Below are 18,306 nucleotides of genomic sequence, written 5' to 3' on the forward strand. Positions count from 1 at the left end.
ATTCTAAGAGGGATTCTGAACATTAGGATAGTCTCCACCAAGATGGCATCCTCCATCAATGCAGTGGTCTGTTAAAATCAGAATTTTAAAGACTAAGAGATAGAATGATTGAATTATTATGACATATTACATGAAACAAGTTGAATGCAAAATACATCTATGCTATAGTTAAACTTCATAAAGTTACATATTTAAAAACAGGAGGGAACAAAACTGCTTGTGGGTAATTTTAAAAACCATGTTAACTTTATAGGGTTGTTTATCCAACCACTTAAAATACTGTATTACATACTTGGTGGAGTAAATAGAAACCACAGAGGTACAATAGTTGTTCTGATCTTTCAAGGCTTACTAGCCAAAATTCTGTGGTATTAAGAAGAGAACCCAACAACAAAAGAGTATGAAACAAAATTCCAGAATCCACAATATTAACTTTCATAGAGATTTCTTGGGCCACAAGGCCCAGAAAAGTGTTCCTGACAAAAGTCATAAGTAAAATCAATATTAATGTGTGGTATCTGGGAATAAATAATAAATTATACATGTATTTTACCCTTTATCATTAGACATTTATTTTTGACACCAGATATTTACCAAGTTTTTGAAATTATTATTTGTGATTTGAAGTGCTAGAACACTTTTGGACAAATGCAATTTAGACAAGAATGTTTCTCTTAGCAATTTGTGATTATTTTACTTTTTTAATTTGTGATTAGTTTTAGGATGAACATAAATATTCTTTCTACAGTGAGATTTTCTTTTCCTTCAAAAGAAATCAGGAATGAACATCCAAAATAAGAAAATGGCATGGGAGTTTGGATGAATGGTAAGGTCCAGAGGATAAAACAAGAGACTTAACCTGCACAGAGCACCTAGAGTATTAATGAGTCCCAGTTTACTTGTAAGTTCATGAGAAATTTCTAAATCGTATTCACAATGGAAAACCCAAGTACACCTCAATCTACTGAGTCATTGATAGTGACACATGCTACTAGTTTGGGATCTTTAGAAGAGATCAGAGATTTTAAAAATATACCTGTGAAATGATAAAACTATTATTCAATATTATAGGCTCCTCATTGAAACATAATGCACATGCCATACAATCTGCTCAACGTATCTACATCAGTGGTTTTTGTATTTTCACATATATGTGCAACTATCATCACAGTCAAGTTTAGAACATTCTCATCACCTCTAAAAGAAACTCTATGCCCTTTAGCAATCAACCTCTATCCCCCACCTCACCCCGAGCCCTGAGCAACCACTAATCTACTTCCTATCTATATACATATCTTCTTACTCTGGATATTTTGTATAAATGGAATTATACAATGTATGGTCTTTCCACTTCTTTCACTTGTCATAGTGTTTTCAAGGTTCATTCATTGTACCATGTTGTAGCATGTACATCCTTCATTCTTTTTCATTCCTTTTTATGATCTTAACAACATTCCACTGTATGGATATACCACATTTTGTTTATCCATTCATCAGTTGGGAGACATCTGTATTATTTCCACCTTTTGGCTGCTACAAATAATGCTGTTATAAATATTCATGTACAAGTTTTTGTATGGATTTATTTTCATTTTTCTTGGGTATGTATCTAGGAATAGAATTGCTGGGTCATATGGTAACTCAATGTTTACCTGTTTGAAAAGCTGTCAGAATGTTTTCCAAGCTGGCTGCATATTTTACATTCCAACCATTAGTGTATGAAGGTTCTGATTTCTCTAAATTCTCTCCACACTTGCTATTTTCCATTTTAAAAATTATAGCTGTCTAAGTGGGTGTGAAGTATCACACTGTGGTTTTGGTTTGCATCCCCCTGATGATTAATGGTGTTGAGAGCCTTTTCATGTGTTAGTGACCATTTATTTGTATATCTTCCCTAGAGAAATGTCTCCTCAGAATCTTGGTCCATTTTTTAATTGGGTTGTCTTTTTATTACTGTGTCGTAAGTGTTCTTTATATATCTCAGTCTAAGTCCCTTTTCAGGTATATGATTTACAAATACTTTCTCCCATTTTATAGGTTGTTTTTTCACTTTCTTGATAGTGTCCCTTGAAGCACAAATTTTAAAAATTTTGATGAAGTCTAATTTATTTATTTTTCCTTTCATTGCTTATACTTAGGTGTTATATTTAAGAAACCTTTGCCTAATCCGAGGTCACACATATTTATACCTACATTTTCTTTTAAAAGTTGTATAGTTTTAATTGTCACATTTAGGTTTTGGTTCATGGTATGCTAACTTTGTACATGATGTGAAGTAGGGGATCCAACTTTATTCTTTTGCATATGGATATCCAGTTGCTCCAGGATCATTTGTTGGAAAAATTTCTCTTTCCCATTGAATTGTCTTGATACCCTTGATTAAAAATTGACCATAAATGTATGAATTTATTTTCAGATTCTCAATTCTATGCCATTGAGCTTTATGTCTATCTTTATGTCAGTACAACATGGTCTCGATAACCACATCAAATTGTAAAAAGTTTTGAAATGGGAAGTGTTAGTCTTCCAAATTTGTTCTTATTTTTGAAAATTGTTTTGGCTATTCTGGGTTTCTTGCATTTCCATATGAAGTTTAGTATCAGCTTGTCAATTACTGCAAAAAGGGCAGCTGTAGATGGAAGGAGGTCCTGCTAGGTTACTGAACCATAATAAGAGAGACTACTATGATAATTAACAGCACGTTGCTTCGGGAATCCAAATAGAATCTGCCATGTGTTCTGAAGATATGATCTTTTTCAGCACTGGGAACCAAGGTTATAGATCAGCCCAATGGGTTGGTCACAGAGAACTTATTTTTAAAACCTGAGAACAAATGAAGAAGCCGGAAGACATCAAAAGATTTCCAGCACAAAAGCTGCAAGTGTCTAGCTCTGGCTGACTGACACAGTAAGTAGATTCTTTTACAATACCTGGAGGTATTATAGGTAAGAGCATTTAAAGAATTTCCTTAAAATAAAAATGAAAGATGAAGGTTTAGACAAACTGTGATAATAGGCAAAGCTTAGTCAAGGAGATGATTTTAACAAAACATCAATAACTTACTTTCCCTAAACAGTAAAACAGAGTAAGTAGAAACTAATTTAGTACTTAGGTCCTTATTCTTTAAGGCTGTAGCTTACAGGAAAACTAGATCCCAAAAACAGCATCTGTATCCATGCTACAATAATAAGCTACATGTATTCTGTAGGGAAACACTGGTAGAAATTTAAAATACCCCAGTATGTTAATGTGTTCATTATCAACAAAGTTAGTTATGGACATTTAAGACATGATCTAGTTTTGGTTTTTTAAAGAATTTTATTTTTACATGATACTTCAGTGTCTGGATTAAAAAGAAATAATCAATGAGGAATCAAATTGTTATTTTCATCAGGTATCAATATTGTTAACAAAAAAATAGATAAATATTTTGGCAATCTAGTAACTCGCCATTAACGTGTAAAGTGGTCTGGTTTTGAAGTCTAAGAAAGCAATAGGTAAAGACATCAGTTAGTTTCCACATTAGTTGTAGAAGTATCTTACCTGATGGTCAGTTTCACAGGCTCAGGGGCCCCATTGACACTGACCAGGAACTGTTCTTCGAAGTGTCCCAGAATGGCAGAACTGAAGGAGACCTGGACAGCCTGGACTCCACTCGGTTCGATGATGCCTTCCTTGGGACTGAAAACAAAGCAGGCTCCCACAGCTGAAGTTGGTGGGATCACGTTGAAGAGGGCATCAATGCTGCCTTTGTTGGATAGTACTGCCTATATCAAAAAGGCAAGAGTGAAAAGGTAGACAATGGGCCTCTGATTTATTTTCATATAAGCACCAATACAGAGACAGCTGCAGGAATTAGAACAAAAGAAAAACTCCAGGGGACAAATGAACAGGGGAAAAATGAATCAAGAACTGTCTTGAGTGTTTGAAGATAAGAATCCTAAGCCAGAAAGTAATTTTGTGTTTTTGTCTCCTCTTCAAAATGTAGTCAAATGTATTATGCTCATGTTATAAAGATTGATCCTAAGCACGTCTACTGAAGAAAAGCCTTAAAATACTTTTTTTTAAAATACTCATACTATGAAGTAACCAAGGCAAGGTAGGTATTTCTCTTTTATACATGAGAAGGCTGAGATTAAATGGCATGCTGAAAAATGAAAAGCAAGTCATAACAGAGGAGCAAGGACTACCTAAGCCTGTGTTTATAGTGTAGCTTGAAGGATGCAAATGAGATATTATTGTGGATTCCAGATTGCAAGGATTCTCTTTGTTGTACTATTAGATTTCATCCTATTAAGATATTTTCATCTCAAACTCTATTGGATAGATAACTGTTTGGGGGTGCTTAGAAAAGCAATTGTTTTACTACAGAAAAGTTTTATTCCTATATACTAATGTTCTAGAACCATGTCATTGCCCATTTTGATTGTATACTAGGTGTGTGTAAAAAGCTCACGCCTGAAATTCAGAGTCTTCTGCAAATGGCTCAGTCTACTGCTCCTGATCCCACCTCCCACAATTCCTGTCCTTGAAAGTGGGCAACGCATCAAAAGAGGTACATCACTACTTGATATTTTATTCATCTTTTTACATTTATTCCCCATTTCCCTCATTCTAAATTTCCTGGTTGTAGGAATCATGGTTCACCCTTCATTCCTTTTAAAGAGAACTTGGAGAAAAGTGATTATGACCAGGGACTCAGAAGCGAAATGCCTGGGTTCAAATCCCAGTTTTGCCACTGACTTACTAGCTGTGTGACCTTGGAGAACCTGCTTAGCTTCTCTGTGCCCTAGTTTCCCCATCTGTAATGTGTAGTACTACCAACTTCTCAGATTGCTGTGAAGATGAAATTTATTAATTTACATAACTTTTAGAATAGTGCCTGGCAAAGAGTGCTTATAAATGACAGTGATTGCTATTTAAACCCCACAGCTAAGGGTTTAAATTTGAACTGGGCTTAAGAAACAACTGACATGCACTGGTGGTAACTTGAAGGCAACTCAAAGGTATTAGTGGTAATTTGAAGGACCCTTGTTCTTCTCTTTGAGCAGGTGCATGGATGGCTTTTTTTGGTTGTTGTTCACAGAAATGCTTCACCCAGATTTTTTATTAGGTGCCAGCTCCTCTCTTTTTGAGAATATACATATCATTCTTCTCCCCATGACAAAGCAGCGCCTATTTATGAATCCAGAATCAAGCAAACTGTTTGGGACACAATTCTGACACCTTCTGATTACTAGTAATGCCCTTCTCCTTGCAGTCCAACTCCTTGGAGAGGAGACAACTTAAGTAGAACTTCACCTCTCATTTGTTTTCCTTCTAATTACACTGGGCAACAGTGTAATCTCTCAGGGGTTATTCTTTATGTATCTGCTAAGCTCAGCAATGACTAAGAGCAATAGCTAGTTATTCAAATTTGTCTCAAGCAGGTAATGTAATAAATTGAGAGAGATGCAATGAGGCATCAGCATTAAATTCGCAGAGAGTGCAGAATACTCCCATAAGAAGCACCTTACCATGTCCTCTGCCACTGCACAGCTCTCAAAACTGTCCAATCTGGTGCAGCACCTCATTTAACATTTATTTAGCTGGCTGTGGTTCTCTTTACTATTCAAATCTGGGAGGGTGGGAAGTGGTGGACTCAAGTACACTTTTGTTAAATTTATTAGAAGTTATTATTACATTCAGGGAAACCCTATCCATTTTGCATCAGAACTAAAGGTCCTTTTCTGATGTGGCATCCATAAGACAGAGTGTAAGAGAAATTCACAGTGGATAAATTACAGACAGAATATTAATTTAATAAAGAACTCATGTATCTTTCTTTTCCCTCCCCTAAGTGACCATATTTTTTCAAAATGAAATACAGGACAACGCAACATAGTACCTGTACCTCTTTTCATTTTATGAAAGTCATGTGACTGATTTCTTCATTTAAATTGTGCTGTTGGGTATATCCCATTTCATCATGATATTAACATCTCTACTTTTCACATCATCCCATTTGGGCCATAGTTATTGTATGTCCTCACACAGAGTACAAAAGAGGACAAACAACAATGTGGGAAGCTCTCAACATCAACTGGGCACTTACCTACTGTGCCAGATTAGACTGGGCTGAGAGCTGAGTTGGCTACAGGCTGGATTTGCCCATGATGAGAGCCTGATGGACTGAAAAGCCAGCATAGGGCCCTCTCTTCCCACAAGATGTAGGGCCCGAGAAACCCAGATGGGGCAAAGTCAGGTTTGCTTTTCACTGAACCCATATCCTCCTCTTCCAGTGCCTATAGCTAGACTACAGTTCCCAGCCACCTTTGCAGTTACAGAAGCTAATAGGATGTGAACAAAAGTGATACATGCCACCTCCAGTGTTACCTCCTAGGAAAACCTCTCACTTGCATCCTTCTGAGCTTTCTCCTTCTGCCAGTGTGATACACATGAGACTGCAATCTTGCAGGTCACATGTTAGGGGTGGCAAAGACAAGAGGTGGAAGGAGACTGGGTTCCTGATCTGCTGGAGGAGAGCTATCTGTGGATGAGCAAGCTTGTTAGGGACTTTCTGTTAGCAACCAAGTAGAGTTTTATCATGTTCCAGAGAGTATATATTATTGTATTTGTTTGTTATAGTATGTAGCATTACCTTAAGTAGTAAAACTTCTCTAAGCCTCAGGTTCCTCAGCTATATAATGGGTACCTACTCCACAGGGTTTTTGTGAGGACCAAGTGAACAAATGCATGTGTGCCCAACACACATGAAGGGCGAGGTTGTTGATCGAAATAACTACTAAATTCCTCATGTTTCTCATTTGTAAAATTAGGTACAGTAAAATTTACCATTCACGGTTCTGTAAGGATTAGAAATGATACACGTCTACAGAGACATGCACAAATAATAAAGCTTGGAACCTGACACCTATTTGTCATTCATTAAATAAATGCTTCTATTATTACCTCTATAGAAATATAAACTCTTACAATTCAGGAATATTTCTACCATAAAGTTTCAATGGCTTGATATAGTATAACAAGTGTCCTAGATACAAATTTAGGTTTGAGATGACATTGAAGTAACTTTGATCCTCATCAACCCATGAGTACATCATGTAAAAAAATCATTTTCTATTTAATTGGAAAGATAAAGCAGGGAGGTCTCTTCTAGAAACCATGATGATTGGTTTTTAAATCAGAGAAAATTAAATTAAAATTTTAAATCAGAGAAAATTTTGAAGTGTGAAAACAGCTATCCTCATTAGGACATTTTGGAAAATGTAGAAGGTTCTCTATCCTCTGATCTGCAGGATTTACACTGTCAGAGAACAAGAATTAAACGGACGGGGAGAAGTATTTACAGTGTTCCCCTTCACAATTTACAAATGGTGAGGATAAAACCTATTAAATTATGGCTTTGATGCTTTCTGTAAAGTTAGAGGGGCTATAGAAAAAAGTTGCTTCCCTCAACAAGACTAGGAGGTGGAGGGGTCGGATCATTTGGGGTCTGAATAGGTATGAGTAATGGCAGATAAATGTGACTGCACAGATTTTCTATCATTAAAGACACATAAAATAAAACAAACCAAAAAAAAAAAAAAAAAAACCAAGGACTTTTGACTCTCAGTGAACAGTTCTAGTGCTTACCTCATAACAATGAACAGATCCAACAAAAACTTTTCCAATATCCAGCAATTCAAAGTTGAAGTGAATCTTTGGTCCCATTCCTTCCCCTTTGATTCTGAGGGGCAGACGGATCTCTCGGCCTGTAAAAACAATTCAGACTCTGTTACCCTAAATGATGCTTTTCTACCCCAGATTATCCACAGCATCTTACCAGTGTAAGCCATCAAGATTATTGCATCAATTCCCTGCACTGGACCGAGGGAACTGTAATTTAACTAATGCTGGAGATTTAGCTTATCTTTAAGAAACAAGAATATTGTTATTTTCTTAACTCTAGGGGGCAGCTTATATTGCAATTTAGGCTGTCATTTTAGCAGGGGGAAAAAAAACCCCAAAATTAACCCAATCTTAACTTAACTTTACAAGTTTCTTATAAAGGAAGATAATTTCTCTAAATCAGAGAAGAGTGACCATAAAATAAGAGTCACCATGAGTCTCCAAAGGCTTTTGTTCACACTGATCTTCCTGGGATTTAGGAAGACTCAGGGCATAAAAGGATCTGAGCCTAGGAGTCTTACCTGATCCTCACTTTGCAGTTTCTTTCATATAGAGGAAATGGAATCCACTAAACAGTATCCCTTACTACACATCCACAGTGGACCCATGGTCAATACAGCACATAAGCCATTAAAGTACTGACTGGTTTTGTTTCCCTTTTTTAAAGGGGTATATGTGCACTTGATAATACATGATCATTATAAAAATATTACAGAGAAAGTGGAAATTGTCTCCTAATTCCACCACCCAAAGGTAACTATTGTTAGCACTTTGGTGCCAATCCTTTCACATTTAATCATTTTTAAATACTGTTAATGTAAATGAGAGCATATGCTATATGTTATTTTGTAGCCTGCCTTTTTTCTCTTAACAATACATCTGAAACATTTTTACATATTGTCACATAAAGATGAAGTAAATGTTTTAACCAATTCCTCTTGTTGAATATTTAAGTGATTTCTAAATTTTCATTAGAACAAATTATAAAGTAATTAATATCCTTGAATATATTTATAATTTTCCTATATTTTCTTTAAATACTTTGAAGATTCCATTCTATTATTTCTTGTCTTCCAGAAATATGTTGAGAACTCAGCTTACAGTCTTATTGCTTATTTGAGATATGTCTTTCCCTCTGATTGCTTTAAGATTTTCTTTTTGTCTTTGGTTTTCAACAGTTTTACTATAATGTCTCCAGGTGTGGTTTGCATTTATCCTTCCTGGGGATTGTCGTACTCCTTGATTCCGTGGATGAATATCTTTCATCAAATTTGGAAAATTTTTAGTCATTATCTCCTCAAATATTGCTTATGCTCCATTTTCTCACTTCTTTCTCTATATATATTCATATATAATGTAATACATAATACATATATATGAACTTTTTGCCACATTCTACTCAACTCTTATGCTCTTTTCTGTATTTTGTCTCTACATGCTTCAGTGTGACTATTTCTTTGATTTATCTAATTTCTAGTTTACAAAATCTACCTCTGGCTGCACCTAACAGGCTATTAAATTCATCTACTGAGTTCTTAATTTGTCATTATAACTTTTGAGTTCTAGACTTCCTATTAGATTTTTTTGTAGTTTCCAGACCTCTGCTCAATACTGTCTTTAGTAAGAGCATTTTTAAAAATCTGTGTCTGATAATTCTATTACCTAGATCTTTGTGGGCTTGTTCCTATTGTTTCTCTTGATGTTCTATCATCAGGGTGTGTTACCGTTTTATTTACTTGGTTATTTTTTATTGAGTGCTGATTAGTGTATATAAAAAATTGTAGAGATAATTTGAAACTCAGAGAAGATGGTATCTTCCTCCAGGTTCTGGATGGTGACTAGGGAATATTAGCAATTCTAGATAACCTAATCTAACCTTTGGTGGCAAGATTCTGTGAGAGAATTAAGCCCTGCAGTAAATTATTGGAGTGACTATTTTCTCAGTTCTCCCAAGAAGGGTATGTAGGTAGCACTATCCTAGATACAGAAGAGAAGTTAATTCCTCATATACAATAGATACCTTAGAACATTACGGATTAATTATGTCTTGGAACCCCAACAGAGAAGTCTCCTAATCAAATTTATACTTGGAAAATGATCCAAAGCTTAGCTCCAGTTCTTAAGAGGGCGGCCCATTTCCAGTGCCCACTTTACTGCATCTCACCCTTAAGCCTGGGAGATTACTAGGGCGCTTTCTTCTTGGGTATCATGTGAACTTCTATGTTTTCTTCCCTAACTCTGCTGAACTTCTGAGTCTTTGTAGTATCTGCCAAAAAATCTATTGCTAAAGTTAAAGAGGCCCCAAAGTCTGTCTGTTTTGGTGTCTTTCTTCTGGATCTTGGCCTCCTAAATCCTTCATGGTCCTGGCAGCTCTCTTTTGCCTTCAAAATAGGTTTGAAAAAGATTTTGCCTTGCTCTTTTAGTTGCTCTTAGAGAGAGAGAGAGAGGTGAGAGAGAGAGAGGTGGGGGAGAGAGAGAGAGAGAGAGAGAGAGAGAGAGAGGGAGAGAGAGAGAGAGAGAGAGAGAGAGAGAGAGAGAGAGAGAGAGAGAGAGAGAGAAACGAGTTAATTCAAGTTACCCAGCCCACCACCATTGGAAGTAGAATGGCCAGAACAAAGGGATACACATTTGACACCTTCACAGCTATGGCCATATTGCCTTCCAGAATGCATGTACTAATTCACACACAAACATCAACAGTATTAATGTTTTTTGTCTCTCCATATCCTTTATGACAGTGGGGATGCCAACACTCTTAAAAATATCTGATTAATTTGACAGGTTTTCCTTAAATTTGCACCAATAAATTTTTAAGTTATTCAAGGAAAAAATGATATATTTGTTCTGTGTGTAACGTTTCGAACACTCAAAATACTTTTGCTACTCTGTTAGATGTAATTTTCAGTATTACAGCAAATACACATTGAACAACCAAGTGATATTTCTAATTTATTATCATCATTATAATGCCTTGTGACATTTTATGTCCCACTGTCTTCTATTGCTATTTAGCTTCTGTATCTGTAACACTCCCTCTCCAAAACTGTCCTTTTAAAGACAAGATTACTTATCTCTGGGTCCTCTCTAATGCTTGGCAACACAGTGGTCATTAGGCAAGTATTGCTTTGATTATAAGAAACAAGAGCAATCCTAGCAATATTTGGGATAGTTGATTTATTCAAAGGGTACCTCCAATCCATCTTATCCCTGGAAAATAAGTTCCTCTAAAGATCAGGTGTTCGTTTGACAACACTCTAGAACATTAGTAAAACTTTCCGAGAGTCCAAACCTCATCATCCTTCTCCATTATTCTAGAGTTCTAATCTTCAAATCTGTTTTGAAGGCAATAATTTGCACTCCTTGGTCAAGAGAAAAGTATTTTGACAGAGATCCAACTTTCAGAATGACAAAGAAAGAGAATTGCAAATATATTGTGGAATAAACTGCAAGACTATTTATAACTGTCAAGCTTAAAGCTTTCTCAATCTGTTACCTTGATGGCCTTCCTTAATAAAAATTTTTTTGAAAGGAGGTATGTTGTAATAAAGCAGTGAGCCAATGTTTCTTTGTGAATTATCAATTACTTCAAAGAAGACTGTCTTATTTGTAGCTAGCCATTTCCCTCAGCCAGGAAAGAATGGGAGTAAAGTAATACCCAGCCTTGTATTTGCAAGAGTTACTCTAAATTTTAGCGTTATATTATAAATATTTTTTCACAAGATTTTTGAAGCAGGGATTTTTCTTGTCTTGGCAAAAGGCAGCAAGGGGGACAAGCCTAAAGGAACCAGTAAGCTCTGAGGACAGATTCCTTATTAGAAGGGCAAAATATTAAAATATTTCTAAAATAGAGCAGATTCTCATCTGATTACAGTGTCCTGGTTTCACACATGAAAAACAGAGAGATGTACTACAGAACCCCTTTCACAGCCCTAAAATCCAGGAATGTAATAGATTACATTGTATTAAATACCAGAAAATATAACCATGGACTTTCAAAAGCTTGCCATCCAAGATATCTTAGATGTCCAATATGTTTGAGCTCCATTCCTGTACAATAAGACAAGAAAAAGGTGGGGCAGGGGAGGAATGTACAAATAGGAAGAACAAACTGTCATTATTCACATATTTTATGACTATCTACCTTGAAAATTCTAAAGAATCTATAAATACTTTTTAAAATTAATAAAATAGAGTAAGATTGATGGTTACCAAATCAATATACAAGTCAACTGCATTTCTATATACAGCAACAATTAGAAAAATTAATTTTCAACATACTATTTACAATAGCATCAAAAAATAAAGTATCTAGAAATAAATCTAATAAAATATACTTAAGACCTTCAAGGAACAAATTGTAAAACTTCACTGAAAAATATTAACAAAGATCTAAATAAATGGAGAACTAGGCTGTGTTCTTCAAAGGGAAGAACTCAATATTGTAAAATCATCAATTTCCCTCCAACTCATCTATATCTGTAATTTTAATGTTCTATGAAACAAAACACTAGTAGGTAGAATTTGGTGGAATTTGATGATTGATTATAAAATTTACGTGTAAAATCAAAGGACCAATAATAACCAAGACATTAGTAAAGAAAAATAAATCCAGGGGACTTGTTCTTTCACATATTAAAATCTATTATAAATCTATTGTAATTAAGATAATATGGTATTGGTGCAGGAAGTGTAAAATGACGAAGGATACAGAATACAGAACTAAGAATAAATACACATATATATGTAAGTTTGATTTATGACAGAGCAGGTGTTGACAATCAGTGAAGACAGATGGACTACATAGTATAAAGTGCTGAAGCAACTGGGGACCCACATAGGGTCCCCATTCTGTGGCAGGCTGAATAATGACTCCCAAAGATATCTACACCCTAATTCCTGGAACTAGTATATAAATTATCACCTCATATGGCAAAAAGGTGAATATTATCTAGTAAGGCAAAAGATTGATTAAGTGAAGAATTTTGAGATGGGCATATTACCTTGGATTATCTTGATTACTGTAGCTTACAAGTTGTCTTGAAATAATGTCATACTAGCTTTCTAATTTTATTCTTCTTTTCCAAAGTTGTTTTGGCTTTCTAAATTCTCTGCTACTTCTATATGAATTCTAGAATAAGTTTGTCAATTTCTACCTATAAAAGTAGCTGGGATTTTGATTTGGACTGCACTGAATCTACAGATGAATTTGGAAGAGAAAGACATCTTAATGATATTTAATATACTGACCTATTAAGGCATAGTTCTCCATTTTTTAGGCCTTTAATTTCTCTCAGCAATGTTTATAGTTTTCAGTGTACAAGTCTTACACATCTTTTATCACATTTATCTCTAAATAGTTTGTTTCTTAATGCTATCGTAAGTAGTATTGCTTTAAAAAAATTTAATTTCTCACTGTTGTCCAGAAACACAACTGATTTCTCTATATGTATAAATCCTGTGTCCTACAATCTTGATACACATTTACTTTTTAGCCCTCATTAAAATACATATTCTCTAGCACCATCTCCACAGATTTTGATTCAATAAGACATAGATGAAACCCAAGAATCTTCATTTTTAATAAGCAACCAGAGTGATTCTGTGCAGATCCTCTAAGGACACTAACTCAGGAAACATATGAACACTATTAACTACATTAACTTCTGACGACATGGCAGAGTAAGCTGACTCAGTCTATTCTTTCACTTCAAACACACACAAAAAAGCTTATTAAAAGTATGACAATATACAGTTTTAATTCTTATCTAAGCCCAAAAGAAAGAAAGAAAGGAACATATTAGGTGCTAGAAATAAAAAGGAAACTTGGAGATTGGCAAAGTACATACTGCCTTATGGTCTAATAGCTTCAGTTTTGACACCTTCACAAAAACAGGGCATAATGCTTTGTTTCTATCTGGAAATGAGGAACTGAATTTAGATCCCTGCATAAATCCAGGACCTTGGAAAGAATACCTCTTTCCAAAAAGGAAACTAGAAAAGTTCTACCTACTGATCTAAGGAAGCAGTGATCAATGAAGCCTGCTCTCTACCTTGCAGTCTAAATAGGGAAAAGAGGCCCCTGTGAGAAATCAAAGCCCCATTTACACAATACTATAGGTGAAAGAATCAGAAGCTGAGAAAATAAAAGTTGTAAGGTCTTGGCAGAAGAAATTTTTTAAATGTTTTGAAGGAATACTTCCATGATCCAGTACCCATGTTGTTTTTGTCTGTTTAAGCTGTTACAATAAATATCATAGACTGGATGGCTTAAACAACAAATATTTATTTGTCACAGTTCTGGAGGCTAGGAAGTCCAAGATCAAGGTGCTGGCAGATTCAGTGTCTGGTGAGAGCTCGCTTACTGGTTTATAGATGCTATCTTCTCAATCACGTGGAGAGAAGGGTGAGGGAGCTTTCTGGGGGTCTCTTTTATAAGAACACTAATCCCATTCATGATGGCTCTGCCCTCACAACCTAATCACCTCTAAAGGTGCTACCTCGAAACACTATCACATTGAGGATTAGCTTTCAAAATATGAATTAAGGGGTGGAGGGAGACACCTTTAAACATTCAGTCCATAGCACGGGCTAAAGATTAGCTCACAATACAAACATTTCAAACAATCTAAAGAATCAACCCAGTATGAGGAAAATCAGTGGTTACCACAAACATGCAAATTAATACCCCATGAGTCTAAGATAATAGAAAATTCTTAAATAAATTCTAATGTAGCATTCTTAAAATCTTTAAAGAAGTAAATGAAGAAATAGAAACCATGTGAAGGAGAAAAAATGAAAGTATTAAAACTATATAGAACTTCTAAAACTGAAAAACCAAGTTGATGAAATAAAAAATGAATACAATGAGGTATCACCTCACACCAGTCAGAATGGCCGTCATTCAAAAATCCACAAATGACAAATGCTGGAGAGGCTGTGGAGAAGGGGGAACCCTCCTACACTGCTGGTGGGAATGCAGTTTGGTGCAGCCACTATGGAAAACAGTGTGGAGATTCCTCAAAAGACTAGGAATAGACTTACCATATGACCCAGGAATCCCACTCCTGGGCTTGTATCCAGAAGGAAATCTACTTCAGGATGACACCTGCACCCCAATGTTCATAGCAGCACTATTTACAATAGCCAAAACATGGAAACAGCCTAAATGTCCATCAACAGCTGACTGGATAAAGAAGATGTGGTATATTTATACAATGGAATACTACTCAGCCATAAAAACCGACAACATAATGCCATTTGCAGCAACATGGATGCTCCTGGAGAATGTCATTCTAAGTGAAGTAAGCCAGAAAGAGAAAGAAAAATACCATATGAGATCGCTCATATGTGCAATCTAAAAAACAAAAACAAAAACAAACAAACAAACAAAAACAAAGCGTAAATAAAGGACAGAAATAGACTCACAGACAGAGAATACAGACTTGTGGTTACCAGGGGGTGGAGGGTGGGAAGGGATAGACTGGGATTTCAAAATTGTAGAATAGACTACACTGTATAGCACAGGGAAATATACACAAAATGTTATGATAACTCACAGAGAAAAAAATGTGACAATGAGTGTGTATATGTCCATGAATAACTGAAAAATGGTGCTGAACACTGGAATTTGACACAACATTGTAAAATGATTATAAATCAATAAAAATGTTAAAAAAATGAATAAATACACCAGATTAGACATACCCGAAGAAAGAATTAGTCAACTGGAAGAAAGATCTCAAGAAAAAACCCAAAATGTATCATACAGAGACAAAGAAATAAAAAATGTAAAGGAGAGGTTAAAAGACACAGTGACCCCATGGGATAGACATATATCTAAAAGAATTTCCAGGAGGAGAAAACTGAGACAATAAGATGAAAACAACAGTGAAGAGATAACTGTGGAGAATTTTCCAAACTGATGAAAGGTTCTGAGATTGAAGAAGCATACCAAGTACCAAGTAGGATAAGTAGAGGCAAATCCATTACAGTGAAACTGTGGAACACAGAATCATAAAGTAATTCTTAATATTAATATGATAGAAAAGACAGATAACCTAAAGAAATCACAATTTGACTGCCATAGGTTTCTCATCTCAACAATTCAGTCCGTTGTGCATGCTATGACGAAGCAAGCGGCCACATGGAGAGGCTACAGATAAGAGGTCCGGCAAACAGAACCCAGTGAAGTCCCTGTCAGCAGCCAGGATCAAGTGCCAGATAGATAGGTGGATGAGCTTGTTCAGCTGTCTCTATGTAGAGCAACAAGAGCTGTCTTGCTAAATCCTGACCAAATTGCAGATCTGTGAGCAAAATAAATGACTGCTAGTTGTTGTAAGCCACGAAATGGAGCAAAGTGGCTTAAACAGATTAGGGTTTTTATTTTGCTCACACACCAAGGACACTGGGAAATGTGGATTTGGGGTAGGGTGGGATTTAGGGGATTAGGACATGCTGCTGCTGCTGCTGCTGCTAACTGGTAAAGATGGAAAGAAGAATGGATATTGATTTGATGGCTACTTTCTTTGCAGGTTCCTGAACCATACAACTGCATTTACTATAGATCTTTAATAAGTTTTAACATATTAGTTCTCCAAAGTTATTCTAGTCAAATTTTCTAGGCAATCCTAGTTCATTGATTTCTTCCATAAGAACTTTGGAACTTTTTAATTTCTTCCATAAGAACTGACTAACTAAAAAAAAAAAAGCAAAACACCTTACTGATACTATCACATTACATTTACAGGAAGAACTGACCTATTTATAGTGTTGATTTTCCTGCTCAAACACACAGGCTTTTCCATTTCTTCAAGTTTTCCTAAATCTGGGTATGTATAAAAGATATTTGTATATTACTCTCTGTATTTTTCTTTATGTTTGAAATATTTGATAACTAAAAATTTAACCTTAATTAAATGTAATTTAAAATAGTTGATCAAGAAAATAATTTCTCATTCATAGGACTAAGACATCTTATATTATTATGAGGTTGCAGTCAGATGAGTTTTGAGAAAGAAAACTTACAAATATGTAGGGTATTACTCACTTATTATTCTGAAAACCCAAAAATGTTTTTAATTATTAGGATGATTTAGCTTTCTCTTTCTTAAATCTCCATTCTTTAGTTTAATTAGGATAAAACTCAAAAGCTTCAAATTGTGCTAAAAACTCAGATGTTTCTCTTATGATGCAAAGAATGAAAATGGATAACAAGGTTTCATCTTAATTGGGGCTTTAAAGGAAGCGGGTACATCAGGACTCATTTCCACCATGCTGCTTTTCTGAATTTGACTCTGAAGCACCCATTAATGTTATCTAGTGATACATTTCACAGTTTAGATCAGAAAGTGTTACTTTCTTTGAAGTTCCCATATGGTGATCCAAACCAAATATGTGTAGTTTCCCTTTAAGTTTTTTTTTTTATAAAACAAATAATCTCTATTATTAAATTAGGTATTTGCACATTCCGTTGGAAAATAAAGATACAAGAAAGATCAGTTTCAAGCTCTAGATCAAACCATCAACAAGTCTTTTATAAATATCTAACATACAGATTTAACTATATCTAAGGAAACCTGAAATTTTTAAATGAAGAAAAAAAAATTCAGTTTCAGGTTAACTGAAAAGATTATGATGATGTTGTATTTGTCATATTCAGGTCTGAGCAGGTTACTTCCCTACTTAGAACCCTTCAGTGATTCCCCACTGCACTCAGGATGAAGTCCGAGGTTCTTATTCTGGCAGTCAAGAGCAGCCCTCAAAGAACTGGATCCCACCTACTACTCCAGCCTCCAGCTTCATTTCCTGCCCTCACCTTGCCTCTTCCAACTCTCTCTGTCTCTCTCTGTTTCTCACCCCAAGAACTTGTGAATCTTGCTCATATTATATTTTCACATAATTTTTCTCTGTTTTTTTCACAAGTGTTTCCCTGCCTGACATGCCCAGCCTCTCTTTTTTTTCACCCGACTAACAGATATTTCAAGGGTCACTTTCTCTGGGGACCCTTCCTTGAAAATACCAAGACTGAGCTGTGTGTCCTGTATTCTTTTCTATTATTATCACTCATTCACTGTATAGCATTACCTAGCTGTTGGTTTATGTGCCAGTTTCCCCTACTCATTTCTATGCTTCCTGAGGGCAGGAACTATGTTTCTGTACATCTTTGTACTCATGGTGCCTCACTGTAAACGCTTTCAAAAGAAGAAAAGGTTGCAGTTGGAGATGTGGGTTAAATTTCATGCAAGACCCTCAAGAGCAGTGACACTGGCCTTCCCTGCAACTTCCTGTCTCTGAACATATACTCACATAATGGGACACTAGCCAATAGTGAAACTGAAATACAACTAGAGCTACAAGCAACAACTTGGATGAGACATGCAGACTGATTCGAATTATGCACATTCCAAAAGCAGGCAGTATTAAATTGTAATTTTTAGCTATATATACACAGGAGTAAAAACTATAAATGAAAGCAAGGAAATAACAATCATGAAGGGCAGAATGGTCCTTATTTCAGCGAGAGGCTGGGGTGAAGGGAGTGTGATTGGGAAGGAACACACAGGGGGATGGACTGGAAATGTTCCATTATTGGTCTTGGTGGCAATTACACAATGTCTGTCTTATAAGTATTTGCTA

General features: G+C 35.6%; 1 protein-coding gene across 6 annotated transcripts in view; it reads right to left on the reverse strand.

The window, feature by feature from the left end:
• HYDIN (HYDIN axonemal central pair apparatus protein) overlaps positions 1–18,306 on the reverse strand; it is a 381,838-nt gene that overhangs the window by 201,065 nt on the left and 162,467 nt on the right. For all 6 annotated transcript variants that reach the window (XM_074370458.1, XM_074370459.1, XM_074370460.1 and 3 more), the window contains exons 12-13: positions 7,636–7,754; positions 3,544–3,767 (exon numbers count right to left, since the gene is read on the reverse strand). In XM_074370458.1, coding sequence (XP_074226559.1) covers positions 3,544–3,767; positions 7,636–7,754 — 343 coding nt within the window. The remainder of the gene's footprint in view (positions 1–3,543; positions 3,768–7,635; positions 7,755–18,306) is intronic.

The sequence above is a fragment of the Camelus bactrianus genome, chromosome 9, assembly GCF_048773025.1.
Source record: "Camelus bactrianus isolate YW-2024 breed Bactrian camel chromosome 9, ASM4877302v1, whole genome shotgun sequence".
Taxonomy (NCBI): Eukaryota; Metazoa; Chordata; class Mammalia; order Artiodactyla; family Camelidae; genus Camelus; species Camelus bactrianus.